Source organism: Bidens hawaiensis, unplaced genomic scaffold, assembly GCF_021521415.1.
Source record: "Bidens hawaiensis isolate Kalapana, Puna unplaced genomic scaffold, B.hawaiensis_p1.1 tig00044774_1, whole genome shotgun sequence".
Taxonomy (NCBI): Eukaryota; Viridiplantae; Streptophyta; class Magnoliopsida; order Asterales; family Asteraceae; genus Bidens; species Bidens hawaiensis.
Window position 1 is genome coordinate 17728 of NW_027497958.1, and position 23993 is coordinate 41720.

At 40.4% G+C, this 23993-nt stretch overlaps 1 protein-coding gene across 1 annotated transcript in view; it reads left to right on the forward strand.

Annotated features, from left to right (window-relative positions):
* The window catches only part of LOC143595181 (gibberellin 2-beta-dioxygenase 2-like), a 38038-nt gene extending 14674 nt beyond the window's left edge, over positions 1-23364 (forward strand). Inside the window, exons 2-3 of the mRNA XM_077074284.1 lie at positions 22178-22514; positions 23119-23364. Coding sequence (XP_076930399.1) covers positions 22178-22514; positions 23119-23364 — 583 coding nt within the window. The remainder of the gene's footprint in view (positions 1-22177; positions 22515-23118) is intronic.
* The last annotated feature ends 629 nt before the right edge of the window (positions 23365-23993 follow it).

Consider the following 23993-nt stretch of genomic DNA (forward strand, 5'->3'; position numbering starts at 1 on the left):
TTATAACTTAAAATTGGTTAGTCGTATCGCTACAAACTTAGTTTTAATTGGTTATTTAAAACTAAGTGTCCTGAGAGATGAAAGGGTTCATCTATGCGTCGCGGTAATAAATACAGTAAAATTTAACTTTTACTCTATTTGGTAATTTTAAAAATTTTATCCCAATTTAAAACCAATAGTTTATGCCAATCCTACTACAAGTCACACTTGAGGCATACTGCGAAATTTCGAGTATTTGGAGCTACAGCACCGTACTTGTTTTCTAGCCTATCCCATCAAGGTGAAAGTGCTTCGTTGACACATCCGGCACCTTCACACGTCACGGTACTAGGACAACTATTATTTTACTCTCCTGTTACGTGCTAAAACTGTCTGGAGACTTAAAATGGGCAAAGATGAGGCTAAACGTATCTATACAGACAATCGTTGTCTCTATAGGCCTCATAACCGAGAGTTGTGTTCTATTCACAATTGGCAATCGTTGTCAGCCTTCCTAACCACTTATTAATGTTGTGTGCTACAGCTGCCTTTAATAACTGGAAGCCAGATTCTCATACTCCTAATTAATTAATGTTATTGGGTCATTATTAATAGGACTACAACATCGAAAATACTAATTAAATTTACTTTTGCTAAATTAATCAGATGTCGTCAAACGAAATTTCACCCTACGCCCTTAAGACTATCCTTGAGAAGGATAAACTGAATGGTACCAACTTCATCGAATGGCACCGCAACTTAAGACTTGTTCTAACCATGGCAAAGCGCCTGTATGTTCTCGATGGACCTGTTCCAACCGAGCCTGAAAACAACACAGCCGCTGCACGAAAGGTTCTTGACAAGCATAAGGATGACTCGGCTGAGGTCTCCTGTATTATGTGACATCTGCCCCGATCCGACCCGACCCAGGTACCCGTTTCTCTGACCCGAACTCTTTCTTTTATGATGTGATATTTATTTATACTTATACTTTATTTTTAATAATAATAATATATTTTCCTTCCCGCCTCTTTCTCTCTCTTTCTTTCCGCCGTCCCGTCCCTCTCCTTCTCTCTTTCCGCCTTCTTTTCCCTCTTGTCGCCGTCCCGCCCTTAAGCCTTGTTTTCCTCTTCTTCTAACTCTTTTGTTCCTTCCCGCCTAAGGTTGTCTGCGCAGACCCCTTGCAAGGAAGCCTGCGTGAAGACCACCTGTTTCAGCGATACGCGAGACGAACTCTTCTCGCAGCGCGCTAAGAATTGTAGTTCTTCTCGCAGCGCGCTAAGAACGGTAGTTCTTCCCGCGACGCGCTAAGGATTGTAGTTCTCGCAGCGCGCTAAGAATTGTAATTCATCCCTCGACGCGCGAAGAATTATAGTTCTTCCCGCGGCGCGCTAGGAATTCTAGTTCCTCCCGCGGCGCGCTAAGAAATGTGATTCTTCCCGCGACGCGCTTAGAAATGTAGTTCTTCCCGCGACGCGTTAAGGTTGTTTCTGTCTGCCTTCGCGCTCGCGCTCTCTTGACCTTCTGTGTCTGCCTTCGCGCCTTAGCCTTCTCGCGCTGAACCCTTTGAGTTTTCTTCTGTTTAATCTAGCCGTTGCTTTTGTGTTGTCTTATCTTTGAGCTGTTGACCTAATCTGCTTTATGTCTGAAAAGCCACTTTTGGCGCACCAACCCCATTGGTTGGCAGAAAAAGTGACTGACATTATCTTTGGAGATCTGCTTTTGCCATGCTTGACCAGTACCTTTATCTGACCCGCCCATGCTTTTTTTTACTGTTAACCTGTCAGCTTTATCTTGCCTCTGCAGCTGCCATATCTTTCCATATCTTTTGCTTTTGTTTTCTTATGCTTTTTGATATCTTTTGCTTGATCCTGTTAAAGATCCTTTCCCCTTTTCTAGGGATTATGTCTCCTAGGGTTTTCCTATAAATAATAACAATATTTTCATAACACTACACACACAAAACACTTAATCTCTCCTGTTCTCTTGCCCCTTGCTCTCTCTGCCGTCTTCTTCTCTTGCCTCCGTTTTCTCCTCTCCTCTGCCCTGATTTTCGGTAATATATATGTTAAATATAATAATTTACTTATTAATTATGCTAACTTATAATCAAGACTTAAACCAATCATTAAAACAATAATCTTATTTATAGGTTAACTTGTGCTTGTTTAAAGTTGGTTCTTGCTTTATCTTACACCGCATCGTTTATCAAGTGAGTAATCTCGTACCTAATCCCTTTTTGCTTTTAATGTTTTGGGATGTTCATGTGTTCATACAAACTTAGAGTCTTAAACTTGTTTATGAACTTTAGTCGCGCAGTATCCCATGTGTTGAGGACGTAGACTTGGCTGTTTATTTGTATGTGTGGATCATTAACCGTCTTGTCGGTCTATTCCGCAGTTTTCATGGTACCATTAGATGAACACGGGAGAACTATCGTTTATGATTTTCTCTTTTGTATACACATGCACAGTTTGTCTTGTTTGTGAGCTCAATTGTGAGCACTGGCAGTCTTATGAATCTTAGAGTTGGTCCCGATCAGATTACACCCTTGTTGAAAACCAGACATACACATGTTGCGCGCAGATTTATTGTTATCTATGTATTGTATTAAACTTGATTTCTCACCAACACGCAAGTGTTTGACGTTTATTTTAACACATGTTCAGGTTTGCTGTAGCTACTTTTGGAGCTTGTGGACGCGTAGGACGTTTTTACTTTTGGACCTAGATTAAAATATATCAAGACAAGTTATTGCTGTTCGAATATTATGATTTATAATATATTAATTTATGTTGGTTTATTTATATCTTATGTTTACCCTGCGCCTGCGCGAATGAATGTATTTATTAAATATTGACACCCAATAGTGTCACGAGTAATGAAACAATATGTGGCGCCCCGATGTATAATCCGCCTTTGGTCGGGGTGTTACAGATTGGTATCAGAGCTCGTTGACTTTAGGATAGGTGGTTAGACGTAACGGCCTAGAATACCTAAGAGTCCCTTCTCGCGCATGAGAGAAATCTCATGTTTGCGCGCTTATTGTTAATTACTCGTTATTTATGAATATGCTCGCACTTGCGCAGTATATGATTTTATGTTTTATTTCGCGATATTTCGATTTTTGTCGAATTTCGATTTTTATTGATTTTACTTACATGTTCGTTTGTTGGATTTGAAAATCCGAAAAGTCATGGTGATACATGAATAGTTGATTTTCAATTTCCATTTACGATTATGTTCTGAGGTTGGAGACTTGAAAAGTCATGGTGATACATGAATTGTCAACCCCCAATACTCATTTTCTTGTATGTTTTATATTGAAGATTGAAAAGTCATGGTGATACATGAATCGTCAATCTCCAATACTCGTTTGCTCGTATATTTTAAATTGGGAATTCGGAAAGTCATGGTGATACATGAATTGCCGATTCTTGGTTCAAGTTTGTTACCTTTATTAAGTCTGCATTAAAGTCATTTATTTTACTTTAACTTTTGACAGTAACTGACTCCGTGAAACCAAGCTTTATAAGATTAAAACTTTGCGCTAAAGCCAAGATATTAACTAAAATTAAAATTTTTATAGAATGCCTCCGCTATCTCGCCGATTTCAGAGAAGAGAAGCCTCGCGCATGCGTAGACAGCAACGTTCCCAGGAAATGGCCGCCGCAATAGCCCAAGCTTTGAGCCAAAACAATACCAACACCTCTGGTTACAACATTAAGTCCTTTAACGCGGGTAACCCTCCAAAGTTCACAGGTCTTGAAGGAGCCACCGTGATGCTCCAGTGGCTTGAGAAAATAGAAAACACTTTCCTCCACACCCAATGCCCCTCAGACAGACGAACCCTATATGCTTCCAGTGTCCTGGAATCCAGAGCGCTTACATGGTGGAATGGAGTAGCTCATGCGCGTGGCGCAGAGGCTGCTTCTAGCATGACATGGGAGGAATTCAAGGAAATTCTTACGCGAGAATTCTGCCCTCCCAACGAAGTTAAGCGCCTGGAGGAGGAATTTTGGAATCTTAAGCAATACAGCGGTGAAGCGCGCGAGTACGCGACGCGCTTCCACGAGCTAAGCTTACTGGTCCCTCACCTTGTTACCCCTTCCCGCCGAGCCATAGAGAAATTCCTTGGGGGTCTCCCCATGGAAATTCAAGATTCTGTATGGGCCAGAAACCCAGTAACCCTCCCTGACGCTATTGAGTTGGCCGCTGTGCTCAGCGACAACCATGTCAGAGCAGGAACCTTGTTCCTGCGGGGAACAGAAAAGACCAAACTCACCAAGACTGTTCCTGAACCAACAGAAACCAAACCAGAACCCTCAAACCGTAACAACCTCAAGCGCAGGCGCAAGGCCTATGCGCTTATCAACCCGCCCATTGTCCAGCAACCCGCATACCAACCTCCAGTTTATGCGCCTAACCCACTGTTAACCTACCCAACACCTCCTGTAGCCCATAACTATGCCTTAACCAATCCAGCACTCCCTGCCCCGCCAACTAAGAAACCTTACACAGGAAACCACCCCTTTTGCCCAACCTGTAGACTCCACCACCCACCTCAAGTCCCATGTCGACTTTGTACCCGATGTGGCCGCGCTGGTCACCTTGCAGAAAACTGTAGAGTCCTTCTCGCCAATCCAATTGCGCCAACACCACCAGTCTACCCGCAAAACCCTCAACCAACCTACCAAAACCCACGACCCAGATCGTGCTTTAACTGCGGTGATCCCAGTCATTTCCGGAACGCGTGCCCGAGACTACAAGTTCAGATTACACAAGCGAATCCGGTGAACCAGATTTCAAACCAAGTAACGCGTGGACGAGCTTTTAACATAACCGCGCACCAAGCGCAAGCGAATAATGACGTAGTTAATGGTACATTTTTGCTTAACGGATTTTATGCTTCTGTACTTTTTGATACTGGCGCCGATCGAAGTTTTATCTCTCGCGCCTTCGAGCAGAAGCTTGCGCGACCGCGCAACGATTTAAAAGAAGATTTTTCAGTTGAATTGGCTAATGGTGAAACTGTTTTAATAAACTCAGTGATTAAAGATTGTACGCTTAACCTTAACGAAAACGATTTTCTGATTGACCTCATCCCCATGCCTCTTGGAAGCTTTGATGTTATCATTGGTATGGACTGGCTCTCGAAGAATCGCGCCGAAGTTATTTGCGCCAAGAAGTTGATTCGCATTCCTCGAGAAAATGGTGATCTTCATATCTACGGCGAAAAACCCTCCAGTGGTCTTAAACTTATGTCTTGCGCCGAAGCCCAAAGACTCATGCGGAAGAAGTGTATTGCATTTCTAGCCCATGTGGTTAAACCTGCTGAAGAAAAGAAGCTTCGCGATATCCCTGTTGTGCGTGATTTCCCTGAAGTTTTTCCTGATGATCTTCCTGGTATCCCTCCCGCTCGTGAAGTCGAGTTCCGTATTGATCTTGTCCCTGGTGCTTCCCCCGTAGCTAAATCTCCTTATCGTCTTGCACCCGCTGAGATGCAAGAATTGGCAAGCCAACTTCAAGAGTTGACTGCTAAAGGATTCATCCGCCCTAGCTCTTCGCCCTTGGGTGCTCCGGTGTTGTTCGTTAAAAAGAAAGATGGATCGTTTCGCATGTGTATTGATTACCGCGAGTTGAACAAACTCACCATTAAAAACCGGTACCCCTTACCGCGTATTGACGACCTCTTTGATCAACTCCAAGGTGCCTCTTGTTTCTCGAAGATTGATCTCCGCTCTGGCTATCACCAGTTGCGCATCCGCGATGAAGATGTTCCGAAGACAGCTTTTCGAACTCGTTATGGCCATTTTGAATTCTTGGTCATGTCCTTCGGTTTAACCAACGCACCCGCCGTTTTCATGGATCTAATGAATCGGGTGTGTAGGCCTTTCTTGGATAAATTCGTGATTGTGTTTATCGATGACGTTCTGATTTATTCTAAGACCAAGGCCGAGCATGAGCAACATCTTCGGTTGGTGTTGCAAAAGCTTCGAACCGAGCAGCTCTTTGCCAAGCTCTCCAAGTGTGAATTTTGGTCGGATGAAGTACAGTTTCTTGGTCATGTTGTAAACAAGATGGGTATTCATGTCGACCCATCCAAAATTGAAGCAATCAAGAACTGGATTACGCCATCCTCTCCTTCTGAGATCCGTTCCTTTCTGGGCTTAGCTGGTTATTACCGGCGTTTCATTTCGAACTTCTCGAAGATCGCTTTGCCTTTAACAGCTCTAACGCACAAAGGTAAACCGTATATTTGGGGCTCGAAGCAAGAAGAAGCCTTTCTAACGCTCAAGCGTTTGTTGTGTGAAGCTCCTGTTCTTGCGCTACCTGAGGGTAATGATGATTTTGTCGTGTACTGCGATGCCTCCAACCAAGGTCTCGGTTGTGTTCTTATGCAACGAGGCAAGGTTATCGCTTACGCATCAAGGCAACTCAAGGTTCATGAAAAGAATTATACAACTCACGACCTCGAACTTGGTGCAGTTGTTTTTGCCTTAAAGATCTGGAGACACTACCTTTATGGTACTAAGTGTATCCTTTACACTGACCATAAAAGCCTTCAGCATATCTTTGATCAGAAGGAACTTAACATGAGACAACGCCGATGGAACGAACTCATCAGCGATTACGATTGTGAGATCCGGTATCATCCTGGTAGGGCTAATGTGGTAGCCGATGCGCTCAGCCGAAAACCCTGCCAGCTTAACTGTATTTTGCCGCGCACGCATCTTCACTTTGCGCCGATTCAAAGCAACCTTGAATCGCGTATCCGTGACGCGCAGCGCGCATCCATCAGTAATGGTAACCTTCGCGCCGAGTTAGCGTGTGGCGCGGAAGCGCATTTTGTGCCTAATCTAAGTGGAATTCTCTGCTATCTCAATCGCATCTGGATTCCCTTTGATGTGAATCTTCGCGCTGATATCCTGAGTGAAGCGCACAAATCTCGGTATTCTATTCATCCTGGCGCTGATAAGATGTACAAGGATTTGCGCATTACTTATTGGTGGCCCGGTATGAAGAAGGATATTGCTGTGTTCGTAGCTAGATGCCTGACTTGTTCTAAAGTAAAAGCTGAACACCAACGCCCATCTGGTTTGCTCGAACAACCAGAAATTCCTACGTGGAAATGGGAATGTGTAGCGATGGACTTTATTACCAAGTTACCTTTGACAGCAAGCAAACATGATAGCATTTGGGTAATAGTGGATCGTTTGACTAAGTCTGCTCACTTTCTGCCCATTCGTGAAAACTACCGTGTTGAGCAACTCGCGCAGCTTTATGTCAAGGAAATTGTCTGCCGCCATGGTACTCCTTTGAGCATCATATCCGATCGCGATGGCCGTTTTATATCTCGCTTTTGGAAATCTCTCCAATCTGCGCTAGGAACTCGCTTGGAAATGAGTACGGCATATCATCCCCAGACTGACGGTCAGTCTGAGCGAACTATTCAGACTCTTGAGGATATGCTCCGATCTTGTGTTCTTGATTTTGGAGGTAATTGGGATTCACACCTGCCCACCTGCCTTTGATTGAGTTCTCTTATAATAACAGCTATCATTCCAGTATCGGTATGGCCCCATTTGAAGCACTTTACGGTCGTAAGTGCCGCTCCCCGATTTGTTGGAGCGAAGTGGGAGAAACTCAAATCACAGGACCCGAACTTGTTCAAGAGACAACAGATAAAATCGCCAAGATCCGTGATCATCTGCTGACTGCCAGAAGCCGACAGAAGAGTTACGCAGATCGTAGGCGAAAGCCTCTCGAATTTCAAGTTGGTGATCTTGTTCTCCTCAAAGTGTCGCCTTGGAAAGGTGTTGTCCGCTTTGGGAAGAAGGGTAAGCTTGCTCCTCGATATGTTGGACCATTCAAGATTCTCGCGCGTGTGGGAAAAGTTGCCTACAGACTTGACCTGCCGCCCGCGCTCAGTAATGTGCATCCAACGTTCCATGTATCCAATCTCAAGAAGTGTTTAGCTGATGAGAACCTTCACATTCCACTTGATGAAGTTCAAGTTGATGAAACTATGCATTTCGTTGAGAAGCCTGTTGAGATTATGGATCGCGAGGTTAAGCAAACCAAGCGCAGTCGTATCCCTATTGTTAAAGTTCGATGGGAGTCCAAGCGCGGAGCCGAGTTTACATGGGAAAGGGAAGATCAAATGAAGATCAAGTACCCGCACCTGTTCTCTGCGCAACCTACTTCGAGATAAATTTCGGGACGAAATTTCTTAAAGTAGGGGAGACTGTGACATCTGCCCCGATCCGACCCGACCCAGGTACCCGTTTCTCTGACCCGAACTCTTTCTTTTATGATGTGATATTTATTTATACTTATACTTTATTTTTAATAATAATAATATATTTTCCTTCCCGCCTCTTTCTCTCTCTTTCTTTCCGCCGTCCCGTCCCTCTCCCTCTCTCTTTCCGCCTTCTTTTCCCTCTTGTCGCCGTCCCGCCCTTAAGCCTTGTTTTCCTCTTCTTCTAACTCTTTTGTTCCTTCCCGCCTAAGGTTGTCTGCGCAGACCCCTTGCAAGGAAGCCTGCGTGAAGACCACCTGTTTCAGCGATACGCGAGACGAACTCTTCTCGCAGCGCGCTAAGAATTGTAGTTCTTCTCGCAGCGCGCTAAGAACGGTAGTTCTTCCCGCGACGCGCTAAGGATTGTAGTTCTCGCAGCGCGCTAAGAATTGTAATTCATCCCTCGACGCGCGAAGAATTATAGTTCTTCCCGCGGCGCGCTAGGAATTCTAGTTCCTCCCGCGGCGCGCTAAGAAATGTGATTCTTCCCGCGACGCGCTTAGAAATGTAGTTCTTCCCGCGACGCGTTAAGGTTGTTTCTGTCTGCCTTCGCGCTCGCGCTCTCTTGACCTTCTGTGTCTGCCTTCGCGCCTTAGCCTTCTCGCGCTGAACCCTTTGAGTTTTCTTCTGTTTAATCTAGCCGTTGCTTTTGTGTTGTCTTATCTTTGAGCTGTTGACCTAATCTGCTTTATGTCTGAAAAGCCACTTTTGGCGCACCAACCCCATTGGTTGGCAGAAAAAGTGACTGACATTATCTTTGGAGATCTGCTTTTGCCATGCTTGACCAGTACCTTTATCTGACCCGCCCATGCTTTTTTTTACTGTTAACCTGTCAGCTTTATCTTGCCTCTGCAGCTGCCATATCTTTCCATATCTTTTGCTTTTGTTTTCTTATGCTTTTTGATATCTTTTGCTTGATCCTGTTAAAGATCCTTTCCCCTTTTCTAGGGATTATGTCTCCTAGGGTTTTCCTATAAATAATAACAATATTTTCATAACACTACACACACAAAACACTTAATCTCTCCTGTTCTCTTGCCCCTTGCTCTCTCTGCCGTCTTCTTCTCTTGCCTCCGTTTTCTCCTCTCCTCTGCCCTGATTTTCGGTAATATATATGTTAAATATAATAATTTACTTATTAATTATGCTAACTTATAATCAAGACTTAAACCAATCATTAAAACAATAATCTTATTTATAGGTTAACTTGTGCTTGTTTAAAGTTGGTTCTTGCTTTATCTTACACCGCATCGTTTATCAAGTTAGTAGTCTCGTACCTAATCCCTTTTTGCTTTTAATGTTTTGGGATGTTCATGTGTTCATACAAACTTAGAGTCTTAAACTTGTTTATGAACTTTAGTCGCGCAGTATCCCATGTGTTGAGGACGTAGACTTGGCTGTTTATTTGTATGTGTGGATCATTAACCGTCTTGTCGGTCTATTCCGCAGTTTTCATGGTACCATTAGATGAACACGGGAGAACTATCGTTTATGATTTTCTCTTTTGTATACACATGCACAGTTTGTCTTGTTTGTGAGCACTGGCAGTCTTATGAATCTTAGAGTTGGTCCCGATCAGATTACACCCTTGTTGAAAACCAGACATACACATGTTGCGCGCAGATTTATTGTTATCTATGTATTGTATTAAACTTGATTTCTCACCAACACGCAAGTGTTTGACGTTTATTTTAACACATGTTCAGGTTTGCTGTAGCTACTTTTGGAGCTTGTGGACGCGTAGGACGTTTTTACTTTTGGACCTAGATTAAAATATATCAAGACAAGTTATTGCTGTTCGAATATTATGATTTATAATATATTAATTTATGTTGGTTTATTTATATCTTATGTTTACCCTGCGCCTGCGCGAATGAATGTATTTATTAAATATTGACACCCAATAGTGTCACGAGTAATGAAACAATATGTGGCGCCCCGATGTATAATCCGCCTTTGGTCGGGGTGTTACATATTATGCTAGCCACCATGACTTCTGAGCTTGCTAAAGGCTTGGAAGACTTTGGTGCCTATGAGATGCTTGAACAACTCAAGGGCATGTTCCAGAAACAAGCCCGTCAAGAACGTTTCGACACCATGAAACAACTCATCAGTTGCAAGATGGCAGAGGGGTCTCCCGTCAGTGCTCATGTTCTAAAGATGAAGGGGCACATCGATCAGCTCAAGAAACTTGATTATCCCATGCCCGATGATATGGCATCGGATTTCATTCTCAACTCTCTCCCCAACTCATACGACCAGTTCGTAATGAATTTCAACATGAATGGTTGGGTGAAGACAGTGCCGGAGCTTCATAACATGCTCAAGACGGCTGAGATGAACATTCCTTCTAGGACCAATCAAGTTCTGATGATTCGATCTGCTGGTGTCAAGAAGCCAAAAACCAAAGAATCGGAGTTTTAAGGGAAAAGGCAAGAAGAAAGTTACTGTTGCTGCCCATGTTGCCACCAACACTAACAAAGTGGTTGCAAAGAAAAAACCGCCGCCCTTTGAGGAGCGCAAGTGCTTCAAATGCAACCAAATGGGGCACTGGATGAGAAACTGCCCCGAGCACCTTGCTGAGATCAGAAAGAAGAGAGCCAATGGTGAAGGCTCTTCTGGAGGTATTTCCATATACGTTATTGAACTTTTCACTGTCTCTAGCAACACATGGGTATTTGATACCGGATGTGGTTACCACATCGTTAATGTCTTGCAGGAACCTGAGAAGTGGAGGAAACTGAATAAAGGCAGCATGGAACTCATCGTTGGAGATGGGAAGAGAGTACCAGTTCTGGCAACTGGAGTATTTCATTTTGCTTGTCCATCTGGCCTAGTTTTTCCTTTAAATAATTGTTTGTATGCTCCTGGCTTGACCAGAAACATCATTTCAGTTTCGTTGTTATTTGAACAAGGATTTAAGTATGTTCTTAATGGCATGGCTATTTCTGCTTACTTAAATGATATCTTTTATTTTGAGGCTAAACCTCGAAATGGTATTTATGAGATTGATGTTCAACCTGACAATAACGTATATCATCTTTCAAAACGTATCAAGACTAGTTTCAACGATACTTTTCTATGGCATTGCCGACTGGCCACATAAGCAAGGCAAGAGTTAAAAGACTCCAATCCGAAGGTATTCTTGAACACTCAGGACCGGACTCTTTTAACACTTGTGAATCTTGCTTAGCTGGCAAACTCGCCAAAGACTCCTTCACTAATAAAAGTGAACGAGCAAGTGATCTATTAGGACTCATACATACTGATGTATGTGGACTTTTTAGAACCATGACTAGAAACCATGAAAGATACTTCGTTTCTTTTATCGACGATTATAGTCGATACGCTTATGTGTATCTTATGAAACACAAGCACGAAACTTTTGAAAAGTTCAAAGAGTTTCAAAGCGAAGTGGAAAACCAACTTGACAAAACCATTAAGATACTTCGATCAGATCGAGGTGGAGAGTATCTCAGCACAGAGTTCATCACTCATCTAAAAGAGCATGGAATTGTTTCACAGCTCACTCCTCCTGGCACACCCCAACTTAATGGCGTGAGCGAGAGGAGAAACCGAACCTTGCTAAACATGGTTCGATCGATGATGTGTAGAACCAACTTGCCTCACTCCTTTTGGGGTTACGCCCTTATGACCGCCGCTCGCATTGTCAATCTAGCTCCAACTAAGAAGATAGACAAGACTCCATATGAGATATGGCATAAGGGAAAGAAACCCAAGTTGTCTTATCTTAGAGTATGGGGATGTGATGCTTATATCACAAGTGAGTCTGATGACAAACTTGATCCCTGCGGAGAAAAAGTTATTTTCGTCGGATACTACTACAAGAGCGGTTATTACTTTTTTCATCCTGATACAAATACGATTTCTGTCAGGAGGAAAGGCTACTTTCTTGAAGAAGAATTTCTTAGTCAAGGAACTAGAAGTAACATTGTTGATCTTGAAGAAATTCAAGAACCACAACCAACTGCTGAGGAAGTTGGAGAGTCTGATCAACAAGTTGTTGTTGCTGATACATCAGACGTGAACACAAGCGTTCGCAGAAGTAGTAGGACTCCCGTACCAAATGCTAGATACTTATGTCATCTAGATGGTGCCGAAGTCTTATTAGTAGACGAGTCTGGGGACGAGCCTACTAACTACAAGTCTGCTATCTTGGATCCGGAATCCAAGAAATGGCAAGATGCCATGAATGCTGAGATGCAGTCCATGCATGATAACCAAGTTTGGAACTTGGTTGAGCTACCCCCCGATTGTCGGGCAGTGGGGAGCAAATGGATTTTCAAGAAGAAAACCGACATGCATGGAAATGTGCAAACCTACAAAGCACGGCTAGTCGCAAAAGGTTTCACTCAAACTCAAGGTGTTGACTATGAGGAAACTTTTTCGCCCGTTGCTATGACTAAGTCAATTAGGATTTTGCTTGCCATTGCTGCATACTATGATTATGAGATATGGCAAATGGATGTCAAAACCGCTTTCCTTAATGGACATCTTTCTGAAGATGTCTATATGGTTCAGCCTGAAGGTTTTGTCAATCCAAAATATCCTAATAAAGTTTGCAAATTGAACAAGTCCATTTATGGACTTAAGCAGGCATCTCGAAGCTGGAATCTTCACTTTGACGAGAAAATCAAAGAGTTTGGTTTTGTCAAAAACGAAGATGAACCTTGTGTTTACAGAAAGGCTAGTGGGAGCACTATATCATTCCTCATTTTGTATGTGGATGATATACTGATCATTGGAAACGACATTCCTATGCTTAAACAAGTTAAGCTATGGTTGGAATCTTGTTTTGCAATGAAAGATCTTGGAGAAGCCGCTTATATTCTGGGAATAAAGATCTATAGAGATAGATCTAAGCGGATTCTAGGGCTTAGTCAAAGTACTTACATAGACAAAGTAATGGCACGCTTCTCAATGGAAAACTCCAAGAAAGGAGCTGTTCCAATGACTAAGGGAACCGTGTTGAGCAAATCGCAATCTCCGGCAACGGACATTGAATCTAAACGTATGCAAGCAATTCCATATGCTTCAGCGGTTGGCTCTATCATGTATGCTATGTTATGTACTAGACCTGACGTGTCGTATGCCTTGAGCATGACCAGTCGTTTTCAACAGAGTCCTGGCATTACCCATTGGACTGCTGTGAAGAACATTCTAAGGTACTTGAATAGGACCAAAGACATGTTCTTGGTGTTTGGGTGAGTGGAAGAGGAGCTTACTGTAAAGTGTTACACTGATGCTAGCTTCCAGACTGACCGAGATGATTCTCGCTCACAGTCAGGTTTCGTTTTCACTCTCAATGGAGGAGCTGTTTATTGGAAGAGCTCCAAGCAGAGTGTAGTAGCGGATTCTACCACCGAATCTGAATATATAGCCGCATCTGATGCTACTAAGGAGGCTGCTTGGATGAAGAAGTTCATCACCGATCTTGATGTGGTTCCGAGTATCCACAAACCAATCGAGATATTCTGTGATAACACAGGTGCTATTGCTCAAGCCAAAGAGCCAAGGTCTCATCATAGGACCAAGCACATTCTAAGGAAGTTCCATCTTATTCGGGAAATATTGGAACGAGGTGACATCGTGATAAGCAAAGTAAACACAGATCAAAATCTAGCCGACCCGTTCACTAAGCCAATGACTCAGGACAAACATGATCAGCATAGAGATGCTATCGGGCTTAGACTTGCTAGTAATTTATTTTGATTTAGTATTTGGATGTATGAACATTCAAACAGTTGTACTTTTCAGTTCACTTTTGATTTAATGGTTAAATGCAAACGATGAATGATACAACTGTGTTCTTTTAATACGTTTAATCCATGAATATTATATTCTAAATTATCCGTAGTCGGTCAGACTCGTGGGAACGATTCTTAATTAAGACTATTCTGACTTTGGACTCAAGAAGTTGACTTCCAAACTCATAGACCTCATTATGAATGACGTTGGATGTAACTCGCATCAAATCATCTTCAAGGATCTTGATCATAAGATGTTTTGATAATAGTATGCTCATTTAGTATCCTTAGACCTGAGATACATATTAGAACTTTCGTTTACCGAGGAATATTCTTTGATCATGTCAATCGCTGTTGCGTAACTGCCAGCCATAAAGGCACTGGTTGGGAATGTTCTGGAGTTCAGTGGGAGTTGTATGTAGTCAAGATGGGATTCTGTACTCTTACATTCAAATGTAACAGTTAGACATTTTGGCGCCCTCGTTGATTCAAACTGGTAAAGTGTGAGGCCTCACCCAAACTAACTGTGTGTTTGATTGGACCACTTTGACTCTATATCGAGAACTAAAATAATTTAACACTATATGAGATTGATTTGATCCATGTCTTATTGTTCAATTAATGTCTTATACAGAAAGGATAGATGACGACGATTACTATAAATTCATTGTCTTGCAATAAGGTATTCCAAGATACTTTGGTTATGGATTTAAAAATGTCACATTCGGTTGGGGACATCTATGTGTAGCTAGAACGCCTTTGGCTGTCAGCGTTGTGATACTTGACCCAAATACGTCCAAGTGGGAGACTGTTGGATTTTATGGACGTTTCGGGTCAAGTCAACGTGACCGACCCGAACGTGACCCGGACAGAGTTACACCGGGGGCAACGAGATAAAGGCCTACTTAAAGGTTAATTAGGCCCGACACATAAAAAGCCTAAAAGTCAAAAAAGAAATAAAAAGTGCAGAACCTATACCTATCCTGTTTAGGTTTTCTTGCAAGCAACCCAAGATGGCCTCACATAAAAATTATGATGACACCCAGCTCAAGAGACCACACATCCATACACATAAATATTATTGTTATTTTGGAGGCATTTTCAAGAGAGAACAATGGACTGAGTTTTTATAAAGCGTACAATCTCAAAGTGATAGCTTCCTAGCTCAAGATCTTCTATTTTCTTTCTAATCTCTACCGTTAGAACTAAATCTGAGCATTATCACTTGCTTCCGCCGCCGCCGCTAGCCGCCGCCGCTGCCGGAACTTCATTGCTCTTTGATTGTGTCGATCTAGCGTGACTCGTATACTCTCGGTGTCTTCCCGGTTCTCGTAACCGAGGTATATCGACAAACCTCCTATGGTTGATTATTATTTATCGTTTATTGTACTCGTACGCGTTTGTAATTGGATCCGGGTTCGGGTTTCGGTTCATCGTTCGTTTTAAATATTTTATTCCGCTGCGTTTCTTTATTGTTTCGTTAATGAGGTTAATAATTAATATGGATTAATTATTATCGAAACCGAAATATTAAATAAAACGGGTCAAATAGTTTATCCGTTTTTGTCTCGGACCACCGTTGAAACCCAACAGAAACATCTTTTTATATATGGAAAATGGAGTCTATAATGGTATGAAAATGATATTGGAATTAAGTAATTTTTCCCACATAAGGCAATGCTCCATGTAACCAAAATAAGCGGTATCATGAACAAAAATATATGACGGTAACCATATTAGTCTGTAATAATAATAACAATAATAATAATAATAATAATAATAATAATAATAATAAAATAGCGATGATGATAATATTAGTAATAATAAAAAATAATACCAAAGAAAACCATATAATAATAATAATAGAACCAATAATAAGTAATAATATAAGTCAAAATAAAAAATAAAATAAAATAAACTAAGAAACCCTAAAAATTACAATTACAATAATAATAGTAAAAGTGTTTTATTATTATTATTATTATTATTATTATTATTATTCTTGAACAAGTATCTTTTTAAAATGTTTTTTATCGTCATTATTGAGAAAAAAACATTTTAAAGAGATAATAATTAATACGTATGAAATTAAAAAATTAATGATAATAACTATTTCAAATATAGGGTTAGGTTCAAATAAGAAGTTTGGTTTTTCTAAAAAGGCTAGGAATGAGGGTATTTTAGTCTAACACCTTAATATCAAAACTCACTTACTTTAATCTTAAAATCCATTTATATTAATTTCAAAAACCCACTTACATAAAATCCAATTACATCTTCACTCATCTCCTACAACCACCAACACTCCACCGCCCACCGCCACCACAACCGTCACTCACCGCCACCACCTCGCCGGAAAAGTCCGAAAAAAACACAATGGAAAACACTATGAAAAACACAATGTAAAAAACACAATGGAAAAACACAATTGTATGACACAATGTAAAAAACAAAATAGAAAAAACACAATGAAAAAAAAAACAATGAAAATACTATTGTACAACACAATTTTGTAAACCACAATTTGTAAAAAACCCACTAATTTTTTTTAATTTTTATATTACAATATGGTACTCATATAAAAGATAAAAAGACACTCGTTATTATGGTGAATTTTTTTTTCAATAAAAACATCGTAAATAAAAGTTATGGATGTTTAAAAATGATGGAGGAATTTGGCATGTGCCTTGCATGTGGAGAGATAAAGTCAACAAATGTGTTATTCCTTTTATACCCTTCCCCTTATTTTCACACATGATTTCCCTCTAAACTAATCTCAACCCTCCATGTTCAAAATCAATGGCCAAGATTACTTCTTATCCTTCCTATAAAAACTATACTTCATATTATAATCTAATCCATATAGTAATTATAATATTAATTATAAATGGCACACATGAAAAAAAAGTTAATGAAATGGACATATATAGTAATGCAACATAATTGATATAAAACACTTTTAACTATGGTGCAGGGTTCATGTCAATATCTTATCAAGAAAGATTTATGAAAAATAACTCCACCTCACATACTTCAGAATAAAACTTCTCAAATCTTCGATCCTCAGGGTCACAATTGCGTAAAAGTGATTATTATTCAGAACATAATCTATATATTTATTCGTGTTAATAATATCCATCACAACTTAGAGGCATTTAAAAACATAAAACCTAAAAAGTTAAAACGATCAATTTTATTATTTAATATTTTTTATCAAAACAAGTTAAATAAGTTGTCATAAAACTATAAATATAAACATGTGATAAAACTATAAATATGTGATAAAGTGTTGATGTGTTTAGTTATTATAAACTAGTTGTAAGAAGTCATAGCAACTAAAAATGGTAGCACTATAAGTTGTCCAACCATTTTTGCATAAAATGCATGGCAGAATGGTTGATGTTCAAACATATCTTGAGGTAAGTAGAATATAATTAATTAATTATTTGTTATTTATTTACGAAAAACGAAACTGGATACTATAAGTTTTCTTTCTAAGAGAAAATTTTGGAGTTGCTCGCTCGATTATAGTTTGCGTCAACACGCTATCAATTTTTTCATTAAAGTAACTCAGTTTTTATAGTTTCTCTAAACTTACTCAATTTTCATTAGGTGTATTGACCTATGTAATTTTGTTTAAAAGTGTATAATTTTTTTGAAATTTAAGTCATTAATTGTTTCACTAAGTAATTCAATATTTATTAGTTGTGTTCGATCTGATCCTATGTAATTTTATTTATAAACGTTTACAATCTTTTTGAAATAAAGTGATTCAATTGAAACATAATCTTTGTTAGTAGCGAGTGATAATTTTATTTCAATTAACTTGAAGTAGGAGGTAACTGTGAAGAAAAAATACTAATAATTTTATAAAGTAAATATTATTTATATACATTTTTACCTAAATTTATGTCAAACATTTTCTTTCATTATATATATATATATAAATAAAAGTGCTTTGTATTAAAATATTGAAAAGGTGAAATTTATTTTGATGGATATATATGCAGCAAGGGTAGATGCCAGTACGTAGGGATGTGCAAATGTACATGTACAAGCAAACAACAAAAGATTTACATTGACTTGACAATGCAAGAAGCAAGTCAGATCAAATCAAATAATAATTATAAGAATTTCCTTCCTTCTTTTCCTTGTTGTAAAAACTAAAGAAATTTATAAGGCTGAGGGGTGTGGAGCGCGAGAAAGGGCGCGTGAGGCCATTCCCTCGCGCCCCGGGGCGCGAGCACCACACCACCGAGGCGCGAGAGGGGCGCGAGAGGGGCGCGAGCGCGGATTTCCAGGCGGGCGCAAGAGGGGTAGCGGCTGGGAGAATGCGTGAAGTGGCCTGGGAATGCGTAAATAGAGCCGTTGGGCTCTTTGTTTATTAAAAAAAAAAAATTTTTTTCTCTATAAAACCAATATCACATACCACCCAAAACCAATATCACATACCACACCCAAAACCCAAAATCACCCCATCTTCCAAACCTTTTTTTAAAAACATGGCTGGAAATTGGTACCCAAACCTAGATTCAGATTACAGTTACGACGATTTATGGTCGGCACCGGACCAACCGATGTTTTATTCGGGGTCGCAACAATCATCCGGCTTTCAACCATCCAACATACAACCGTCTCCTAACTTTGGACTTCCTTACAAGAGACTTCAGTAACCTAAATCCGGTCGACCAAATGCTGATGGAAAAACAAAAGGAACGTATCCGGAAGAGGTTGATCGAAGAAGACCAAGCCGAAGAATAAGAATAATGTTTTTTTTAGTACTTTAATTTTTTTTTTAGATATTAATGTGTTTTTTTAATTAATGTGTGTTTTTTTAAATAATTTATGAGTTTTTTTAATAATACGTTTTTTTAATACATTTATAAAAAAATAAAAAAAAAACCCCTCGCGCCCCCTCTCGCGCCCCTCCACACCAGGGCCCGGGGCGCGAGCACCACAACCAACACCCATCTTATCAAGTTTCTCTCTCTGCCACACGTCACAATATTATTGGCTGGAGCCCCCACTCGCGCCCCCTCTTGCGCCCCCCATACCCCTCAGCCTAATGTGTGTGACATATAGAAGCATTTTATAATAGTTGAGTATTGTTTTTTAATGATTGGAAATTGTGGAAAGAAGAATCTAGTTTTTGGTAAAACAACAGTGGATCTAGTTTGGTATTTTACCAATTAAAGCAAGAAACAGGTTTGCATGCTTTTGTGTCAGATGATGAGGTGTGTTTTCTTTTCACACCAGTTAGGTCAACTCAACTCAAATAGTTATAGTAGTTATTAACTAATAATATATGGTTAACTTAACGGCTGGCAGTTGTTGGTGCATTTTGTGACCGTCGCTATGCAATTCTGACCAGCGGAACGCCACAGGCAAAGTTAGCACAACTTCGCCTTAGGCGAAGTTAGAACAACTTCGCCAACGGCGAAGTTGTAACAACTTCTGCCTTAGGCGAAGTTATGAACAACTTCGCCTACTGGCCCAAGCCCAAGCCCGAGAAGATGTTTTGTCTATATATATGTGTGTCTTGTTTAGGTTTTGTATCCAGAAAATAAGAGTAATTGTGTGTTACAGTTCATTTGTCTAGAGAGTAAAAGAGAAGAAGTGTCGTGAGGGACGACCCGAGGTTGAGCTCACCTCGGGTCGGACGTGTTTCTGTTTATGTTACGGTATGTAACGTGTTTGATTATTATATAAGAATCTGCAGATTTGATTATCCCGTTCTTGTATTTGTTCGTGTATTTGTTCGTGTACGTGTTTGTGTTCTTTATCTTTACACCAATAAACGAGTCTAGGAGGATTCCGCACTCCTAGACCTCGTTCGGATCTCGTATCGATCGGCGACGTCCCCGGGGGGACCTACAAGTGGTATCAGAGCCTTAGGCTCTTATGCTATGGTTCGAGATCTGCGTTTTGGTGTTTCTGGCACGTTTCTGTGCGTTTCTGGCCGAACAGCGCCGCAGGCGAAGTTATTGATCATCAGGCGAAGTTGCCGTCACTGTTCGTAGGGTTTCAGCGAAGATATAAGGTCTGGCGAAGTTATGAACAGGCGAAGTTGACTTTAGGCGAAGTTGACTTTTAGGCGAAGTTGACTTCTCGGCGAAGTTATAGCCAGGCGAAGTTATGAACAGGCGAAGTTATGAACAGGCGAAGTTATGGCCAGGCGAAGTTAGCAGCCAGGTGAAGTTAGCAGCCAGGTGAAGTTAAAAAAAAAAAATAAAAAATAAAAAATTGTTTGGAGTTTTCGTCTGTATGGCCAGGTGTACACGATTATTGTGAGACCGAAGATGTTCCGTCAACGAGTGAAACTTGTTATATCTTGGTCTTACGTGTGAACAAATACGTGTCAACTCTGGATTTGGAGTTGAGGTTGTGAATGTGATATTGATTGAAACTGGATATTGACACATATTTGGGTGTTTGTGGGCAATGAAATTGTTGTTGTTCGAGGTTGACCAACTGAAGAAAGTCAAATTGAACTGAAGGCTTTCGTCATTACTGGATTGCGGTCAGAGCATATTATTTATGTTATTTTCAAGGCGTTCGATAATTGGATCCTGAAACGTGATGCTTATTTATTAGAGTGAAAATTCTGGAACAAGTTGGATTTAATCGGGAACTAAAGTGTTTATGTTCTTGATCGTTATCCCTGGTGATTGAAGATGCTTCGGATTAATTAATGGTCATGTGTTAGATTCTGTCAAGGTGGTTTTGTGATGAAATTGATCACTTGATGTTGAGTAGTTGAAGATTAAACCTTATCGTATGCCGACGAGTTGGTGAAGTTGTGGAGGAAGCCCAACTTCACGTGTTGGTGAAGTCAGATGGACTCACGTGATTGGTTGAGATGATCTATTGGCACGAGGATGCATGCATTTCAAAGACCTCAATCGTTATAATCGGAGAAGCTTACACTGAAGGGGAGATCTGATATGGAAGACGCTGGGTGATTGGTAGAGTTGTGAAGCTACAAGACAGATTCAGACACGGATGGTTGAAGAGCAAACAGAAGATCATCAGTTAAGAGGGAGTCTGTTGGTGCATGTTTTGTAACAGATGATCTTTCGTGTTTGTTAGAATTGAGAGCAACGGTCAAAGGGGAGACTGTTGGTGCATTTTGTGACCGTCGCTATTGTAGGTTCCTGACGGATCGTACACGGGATGTCGCTAACAACGCAGGTGCGGAATCCCTGCGTAGGTAGATACGAGTGTAGAGTATGTAGAGATCGAACACACAAGCAATAAACCAAACACGTTATATTGATAACAAACACGTGACCCGAGGTCACTATTACAGACAATGACACGAACACGTTCACTAAACAACTGAAACGAAAACCCTAAACGATCAACCTCAAACTGTTTCGTCTGAAACAGTTTATATACACGACAACTTCGCCATAGGCGAAGTTGTCAATAACTTCGCTGATTTAACAAGTTCGCCATAGCGAACTTGATGACAACTTCGCGTATTACACAAATAAACATAATCAAAACATAATTGCATTACAGACTCGATTACAAATGCTAGACTATGAACTACTGACACACATGTACCAACAGCTATGCAATTCTGACCAGCGGAACGCCACAGGCGAAGTTAGCACAACTTCGCCTTAGGCGAAGTTAGAACAACTTCGCCAACGGCGAAGTTGTAACAACTTCTGCCTTAGGCGAAGTTATCACAACTTCGCCATAGGCGAAGTTATGAACAACTTCGCCTACTGGCCCAAGCCCAAGCCCGAGAAGATGTTTTGTCTATATATATGTGTGTCTTGTTTAGGTTTTGTATCCAGAAAATAAGAGTAATTGTGTGTTACAGTTCATTTGTCTAGAGAGTAAAAGAGAGGAAGTGTCGTGAGGGACGACCCGAGGTTGAGCTCACCTCGGGTCGGACGTGTTTCTGTTTATGTTACGGTATGTAACGTGTTTGATTATTATATAAGAATCTGCAGATTTGATTATCCCGTTCTTGTATTTGTTCGTGTATTTGTTCTTGTACGTGTTTGTGTTATTTATCTTTACACCAATAAACGAGTCTAGGAGGATTCCGCACTCCTAGACCTCGTGCGGATCTCGTATCGATCGGCGACGTCCCCGGGGGGACCTACAGCAGTTACACGGTGGTTGGGTACGTAGAGGCAGTGAGGAGACTGGCATGTGAGATATTGGGTTTGATGGCCAAAGGCTTGGGTCCAGGACTCCCAAACTCCTACTTTGCTGCATTGCTCACAGACTGTCACAGTGACTCGCTCTTCAGGCTCAATCACTATCCCCCTATGCGCCACCGGGGCAGTGCCATTGGCTTCGGAGAGCATTCTGACCCTCAGATCTTGACCCTCCTCACATCCAACGATGTACCCGGCCTCCGGATATCGTTGCCAAATGGCCGCTGGCTACCTGTCACCCCGGATCCACTTGCCTTTTATGTCATCGTTGGCGACCTTTTACAGGTAGGTAGTGCATGTGCATGGAGTTTTTTTTATTACTTTTCATTAGCATTGGTTCAATTCGTTATGATACTGTTACTAGGATACTTACATACGCAATAGCAATTGAAAAAGAAAACTTACATAAAGTCGTAAATATACGATCAAAATGATATCTAAATATTTGTGCTATAAACCTTTACCATACGTTTATAGTTGGTTTTCATGTCGCATTTTTAATTTAATAGGAAACACAATCATATAAACTTTTTCTAAAAAGAACCGTGAATAATTCGATAATAATCTATCAGAGCCATAAATTATCAAAATTAATTATTATAATTATTAAAATTAGTTATTACTAAATTGCCATGGATTTAACCAAATTGTAAACTTAGGAGACTATAAAGTGCAAATGATGAAACTTTAAATAATTAAAAAAAAATTGATGCTCGTTTCAAATCCAAGTCTAAGCCTTGGTCAAAGCTTAACTACATTAGATCATAAAGCTATACCAAGTTGTTTTCTTGTATTAGATTTGAAGCATATAATAGATAGTAAACAAAATGATGCATGCATGTTTGGCACGAGATTCACTTAAGATTTATTTTTTTTAATAATCATACAGGTTATGACAAATGGTAGATTTAGGAGTGTGAGACACCGAGCCATGGCTAACACATCATCCACTGAACCCCGACTTTCAATGGCGTTCTTTGGTGGACCTCCACCTGAAACAACCATCAGTTGCCCACCGCAGTTGTTAAAACTAAACAAGCCTCTATACAAGGCTTTCACTTGGGCTGAGTACAAGTCCCACACCTATGCGCATCGCCTTGGAGATACAAGGCTTAATCATTTCAAGCTTCCTTGAGAATGCTACAGGAAAATTACTAGCTACCAATCTACCTACCTATTACCTAATCAAATCACTAATATGATGATTTGCCCTTCAAAGGGAAATTTTGGGATAATTGATTTTTTTACTTGGTGTATAGAAAGGGTGGTTTATGCATTCACTTCACACCTCAACTCAACAAGATTTTAGATTGATGCATCACATGCATTATTATGAAGAATACTTTTCAAGGTCTAATGAGTGATTAAGACCAAAGAAATTTAGGATAAACATAGCACTTACCCTTACCAATTTAGGTGTTTTAACCTAATAAGCCTCTGGATTTAGTGGTTGAGATTGAATGTACATCAACCACATTTCACTTTCCTTTCCATCCTGTGCCAAACTTTTCATTAAAAATATGTTAAAAAAATAAACTCACAAACACATTATGTTAGTTGTTACACCATATTTTTACTTAAGATTTAAAACATACATTTTCTTTCCAATCCTACATCATTCTATAAACATTCCTTAAATTATAATGACAGAAGATGGTGCTGCTGTAGTGGAGAGTGAGAGAGATGGACGACACCTGAATCCATCAATTTGGTCCACTAGTGACACCATTGTTGTTCAAGATTCAGATAAGGTGGACACACAAG